We start from the raw sequence: 6,403 nt of genomic DNA, 5'->3' as shown, positions 1-6,403 counted from the left end.
AAGTCCAAGCTGCACTAAAGGCATTGGCAAAAAACTAGTCTCCAGGAATTGATGGAATACAAATTGAGATGTTTCAACAAATGGATGCAGTGCTGGAGGTGGTCATTCATTTATGCCAAGAAATTTAGAAGACAGCTTCCTGGCCAACTGACTGGAAGAGATCCATATTTGTACTCATTCCAAAGAAAGGTGATCCAACAGAATGCAGAAATTATTGAACAATATCATTAATATCACATGCAAGTAAAAATTTGCTGAAGATAATTAAAAAATGGTTGCAGCAGTACATCGATAGGGAACTGCCAGAAATTCAAGCCACATTCAGAAGAGGATGTGGAATGAGGGATATCATTGCTGATGTTAGATGGATCTTGGCTGAAAGCAGAGAACGCCACAAAGATGTTTACCTGTGTTTTATTGACTATGCAAAGGCATTTGACTGTGTGGATCATAACAAATTATGGATAACAATGTGAAGAATAGGAATTCCAGAACACTTAATTGTGCTCACGAGGAACCTATACATAGACAAAGAGGCAGTCATTTCAACAGAACAAGGGGATACTGCGTGGTTTGAAATTAGGAAAGGTGTGTGTCAGGGTTGTATCCTTTCCCCATACTTAGTCAATCTGTATGCTGAGCAAATAATCTGAGAAGCTGGACTATATGAAGAAGAATGAGGTTTATCAGGATTGGAGGAAGACTCATTAACAACCTGTGATATGCAGATGACACAGCCTTGCTTGCTGAAAGCTAAGAAGACTTGAAGCACTTACTCATGCAGATCAAAAACTTCAGCCTTTAGTATGGATTACATCTTAACATAAAGAAAACAAAAGTCCTCACAAGTGGACTGATAAGCAACATCATGATAAATAGAGAAAATATTGAAGTTGTCAAGGATTTCATTTTACTTGGATCCACAGTTAGCGCCCACGGAAGCAACATGACATATTGCATTGGGCAAATCTTCTGCAAACGATGTGTTTAAAATGTTAAAAAGCAAAGACATCACTTTGAGGACTAAGGTGTGCCTGACCCCAAGCCATGATATTTGCAATTGCCTCATATGCATGCGAAAGCTGGACAATGAATAAGGAAGACCAAACAAGAATTGATGCCTTTGAATTACGGTGTTGGTGAAGAATATTGAATATACCATGGACTGCCAGTAGAATGAACAAGTCTGTCTTGGAGGAAGTACAGCCAGAGTGCTCCTTGGAAGCGAGGATGGCGAGACTTCGTCTCATGTACTTTGGACTTGTTATCAGGAGGGACCATTCCCTGGAGAAGGACATCATGCTTGATAAGGTAGAGGGTCATTGAAAAAGAGGAAAATCCTCAATGAGATGGATTGATACAGTGGCTGCAACAATGGGCTCAAGCATAACAACGATTGTGAGGATGGCACCGGACCAGGCAGTGTTGTGTTCTGTTGTGTGTAGAGTCTCTATGAGTCATAACCAACTCGATGGCACCTAACAACAACAACATATTAAAGAAAGATGTGTGTTCTTCTATGATGAGGATATGATTTTATGGTCATGAACTATACCAGTTATACCAGTTGCTATTGAGGGGATTCCAACTCATGGTGACCTCATGTGTGTCAGAGTAGAACTGTGCTCGCTAGGGTTTTCAATAGCTGATTTTTTGGGAAGTAGATCACCAGGCTTTCTTCCAAGGTGCCCATGGATGGACTTGAACCGTCAACTTTTGGGTTAACAGCCTAGTACATTAATCGTTTGCACCACCCAGGAACTCCGTACATGAACTAGGAGCGGCCTTAAAAGACAGCTAGTCTGTTTTGGTGTGTGGCCTAGAATTAAGGTACCTTATTGTTTTTCCTTTTTTTTTTTTTTTCAATAACTAAGACAATAGTTTACACACAGTGAAATGCAGATAGCACAGAACCGGACATTTGGGACTGCTTTAATAGCCAGATTCTAATCCTGACTCAATGGCAACTAACAACAGTTATATATGCTTAAAAAATGTATCTCAAAATTTGTTTCAAAGCCACCCCTTTGCATACTCCACACCACCCCTTCTCCATGCTGGCTTTGCCAGCTACGGACAATAGCTGAGCTAAGCCGGCCTGGAGCAGTCAGCATGTGTAATGGAAAACACACTGGCTTTGGAGTCAGACTCAGGTTCAAACTCCAGCCTAGACCTGCATATACTCTCTTAATGCTGTGAATTACATTGATTGATTTTCAAAAGTTAAACCAACTTTGCATTCCTGGGTAAACCCCACTTAGTCATGACATATTATTTTTATACATTGCTGGATTTGATTTGCCAAGATTGTGTTTAAAATTGTTGCATCCGTGTTCATCAGAGTATTGGTCTATAATTTTCCTTTCTTGTAATGTCTATGCCAGGGTTTGATAGCAGGGTTTTGCTGACCTTATAAAATGAGTTAGGAAGTGTTCTTTTTTCTATTTTCTCAAATAGTTTGTATAAGATGGGTATTCTTTCTTTCTTAAATGTTTCGTTGAATTTTCCCCAGTGAAACTGTCTGGACCTGGAGATTTCTTGGTAGAAAAGTTTTTGATTGTAAATCTAATTTCTTTAGTAGGTATAGGGGTATTCAGATTTTTTATTTCTTCTTATACTAGCTTTGATAAGTCGTATTTTCAAAGAATTTGCCCATTTCATCTGAGTTGTCAAATTACTGGCATAAAATTGTTCATATTCCTCATTATCCTTTTAATTAATCTTTTCAAAGAAGCAACTTTTGACTTTATTTTCTTTATTGTTTGTATGTCATTAATTTCTGCTTTTATTTCTATTATTTCTTCCTTACTTTGGGTTTGATATACTCCCCTTTTTCTAGCTTTCTAAGTTAGAAATTTAGACAATTGAATTTATATCCTTCTTATTTCTAATATAAGCATTGATAGCTACAAATTTCCTTTTTAAGCACTGCTTTATCTGTATCTCATCAATTCTGATATGTTTTATTTCCATTATCATTCAGGTGGAAATATTTTAAAACTTCTGTTCTAATTTCTTCTTTGACCCATAGGTTATTTGGAAATGTGTTATTTAATTTCCAAATGGGGGGCGTTTCTATCTTATTTTCGTAATTTCTAATTTAATTTTGTTGTAGGTATCTGCTAAATCCATTCAATGATTTTTTTCATCCTGTATCTTATATTTCAGTTCTAGAATTTCCATTTTGGTTATTTTTTATAGTTTCCAAATCTCTGCTAAGACTCCCTATCTGTTTACCCACCATGATGTTTTTCCCTCGAAGTCCTTAGACATACTTACAGTAGCTGCTCTAGCTTCTTCTCTGCTAATTCCAACATCTGGACCATCTCTGAGTCAGTTTCGTTCTTTCTTGATATGGGACACATTTTCCTGTTTCTTTGTATATTTAGTAGTTTGTGTGTGTGTGTTTTAATTGTAAACTGGACATTGTAGATGATATATTCATCTGGTTTCTGTTATCTGACTCTGCAGAGCATTCATTGACTTTTAGTTAGATTGCTAGCTGAGTCCCTTGAACTTGTGGAGACTTGCTCTTACTTTGTTAGGACTAGTCTCTTTCAGATTTTGCCATTAATCTTAGGGCAAACCCCTTAGTCTTGGGGCAAATCCCTTAGTCCTGGGCCATGGTCTTCTAGCATAGACCTTTTGGGACTTCAGTGGCAAGTCTGAGGTATATCTCAAGCTTCTCAATTTAATTAATGGAGCTCACACTCTGAACTATACTGTTCTGCAGTGGGAAGCAGCAGAAACAGCTTCTGAGCTATTTCAACCTGCTAAAATCCATTGCCAGAGTAGAACTGCCCCATAGGGTTTCCTCGGACCAGCTAGTGGATTCAAACTGCGGACCTTCTGGTTAACAGCCAAGCTCTTAACCACAGCGCCACCAGGGCTTTCACCCTGCTGCTTTTTGAGGCTTCCTGGAATCTCCCTTGAGCATGTACACTTCAGGTGTCAGTCAAGAATCTGAAGGGAGTTTATATGCAGATCTGGGGGCTTCTCCTGTATGTCTCTTCCCTCTCCAAGATTTCCCTGAGTTTTTATCTACTGTGGCAGCCCTCAACTCTGTCCTATGTTGCCTGAATCTAAAGAGACCTAGCTTTCTGCTTGAGTTCTAGTTACTCCATGATGCACAGACTGGAGAGTGCCCCAAGGGAAAAACCTTTTAAAGGTTTTCTTTCAAAAGATTAATTCCCTTCCAATTTCTGCGTGGCCAGGTTATTTTTTCTAGGCATTTAGGAACTCCTGTATTTCTGAGGGCTATTCTTTGCTTAAGGAGCCCTGGTGGCACAACAGTTAAGTGTTCGGCTGCTAACTGAAAGGTTGGTAGTTCGAACCCATCCAGCAGCTCCACAGGAGAAAGACCTGGCGATCTGCTCCCATAACGATTACAGCCTAGAAAACCTTATGGGGCAGGTTTACTCTGTCACGTGGGGTCACTGTGAGTCAAACATTGACTTGATGGCACCTAACAACATCCTTTGCTTTAATTCCTTTTGTTTATTCAGTTATGTTCATTTCTGTCAGACATCTGCATATTGTTTGTATGGAAAAGACCAAAAAAAAAACAAAATAAATCACTGAGAGCCAAGGATGCCGCCATCACTCCAGACCTTTTAGTCACTTCTTTCGGCGGCTGCCAGGTTCTAATTCATACAAGAGTTTCATCCTCAACCTAAAGTGCGATGCCTTCCTGTGTCATTCGCCAGACTGAATTCCTTTCAGTATACAGGAAAAAAGAACTCTAACAAATCAAATTTCCTTCCAAAGGGCAGAGATTAAAGATATTTGAATGAATGTTCTACTGGCTCTGAAGGCAAGTTCCAAGAATTCCAAAATCGTTTTGGGCCACAGGAACATCTTTAGAATGAGCAGATACTCCTGAGGTAATTTCTTTGCCCGGGAGAGCGGTCACTTGAATGTTCAAGATCTGGCACGGGTGAACTCATCTATAATCGACCGCAGCCCTGCTGTTTACAACATAGGGCCGAAGTTGGGGTTAATGAGTTATTCGTTGTCATCTTCTCTAGGTGGAGCGAAAGCCTGTGATGGGAGCGTCGGCCCTGAGCAGCACCACGAGCTTCCGCTTATTTTTAATCTAGAAGACGATAGTGCTGAAGACGTGCCTCTAGAAAGAGGTGGTACCGAATACCAGACCGTACTGCCCCAGGTCAGAAGGGTTCTTGCAGATGTCCTTCAGGACATTTCTGAGGACAACACCTCCAGCGCGGATTACACTCAGGATCCTTCAGTAGCTCCCTGCTGTAATCCCTACCGAATGGCCTGCCGCTGCCAAACCACGTAACACACGGATTTGTCCACAGGAGGGATATTGGGAAGGTGGATGGGGCTGGCTCATTTCCAAGCTTCGGTTTTACCCTCTCTACAGTTACACCACTCGTCTGTCAGTTTGTCCTTCTGCGGTGGCTTGTGTGGAAGCTATGTCACCAGTATTTCAAATACCAGCAGGGTCACCCATGGTGGACAGGTTTCAGCAGAGCTTCCAGACTAAGACAGAGTAGGAAGAAAGGCCTGGTGATCTACTTCTGAATATTAACCAGTGAAAACCCTAAGGATCACAACAGAATACTGTCCGTAGTGCTGGAAGATAGCACAGGACCAGACAATGTTTGGGACTGCCTTAACAGCCAGATTCTAATCCTGACTCAGTGGCAACTAACAATGGTTACGTAAGCTTTAAAAATATGTCTCAGAATTTTGTTTTGCAGCCACCCCTTTGCGTACTCCACACCACCCCTTCTCCATGCTGGCTGTGCCCTAACCAGCTACAGACGACAGCTGAGCCTAGCCGGCCTGGAGCAGTCAGCGTGTGTAACGGAAAGCACGCAGGCTTTGGAGTCAGACTCGGGTTCAAACCCCAGCCTTTGAACTTGGGCAGTTTAACCTCTCAGACTTTTAGTTTCATTAGTAACTACCTTGCAAGCCGATTCTGAGGGTTAAATAAGGCAGTGAATGAACATGGCGGGCATATTACCTGACACAGACAGGCTCTCAATACATGTTAGTTTCCTCGTTATGTCCCCAGTTTCGCTGGCCATTTTAGCACCAATTCATTCCAACCGATATCAGGAACAGCACATCTCCATCTTTAATATGCCTACAAATCACCTGGGGATCTTGTGAAAATGTAGATCCTGATTCAGCTGGTCTGGGATAAGGCCCGAGAGCCTGCATGTCTAGCAAGCTGGTGGGGAGGGAGGGGTAGGAAGGGCCCTTTGAGTAGCAACGATCTAGACAGACAAAGTTAGATTTGTTTCTAGAATGCTGTCCGATATAGTGCTGGAAGATGAAGCCCCCTAGGTTGGAAGGCACTCAAAATACACAGTGGCTGCAACCAACGACTTGAACACGCCACCGATCGTGAAGGTGGCGCAGGACTGGGCAG

General features: G+C 41.6%; 1 protein-coding gene across 1 annotated transcript in view; it reads left to right on the top strand.

Moving 5' to 3' along the window:
- Positions 1-6,395, top strand: part of ARSG (arylsulfatase G) — an 89,779-nt gene extending 83,384 nt beyond the window's left edge. Inside the window, exon 10 of the mRNA XM_023729436.1 lies at positions 4,884-6,395. Coding sequence (XP_023585204.1) covers positions 4,884-5,302 — 419 coding nt within the window. The 3' untranslated portion in view covers positions 5,303-6,395. The remainder of the gene's footprint in view (positions 1-4,883) is intronic.
- The last annotated feature ends 8 nt before the right edge of the window (positions 6,396-6,403 follow it).

Source organism: Trichechus manatus, unplaced genomic scaffold (assembly GCF_000243295.1).
Source record: "Trichechus manatus latirostris isolate Lorelei unplaced genomic scaffold, TriManLat1.0 scaffold00028, whole genome shotgun sequence".
In the NCBI taxonomy this organism is placed as follows: domain Eukaryota; kingdom Metazoa; phylum Chordata; class Mammalia; order Sirenia; family Trichechidae; genus Trichechus; species Trichechus manatus.
This window is presented reverse-complemented; position numbering and strand designations above follow the sequence as displayed.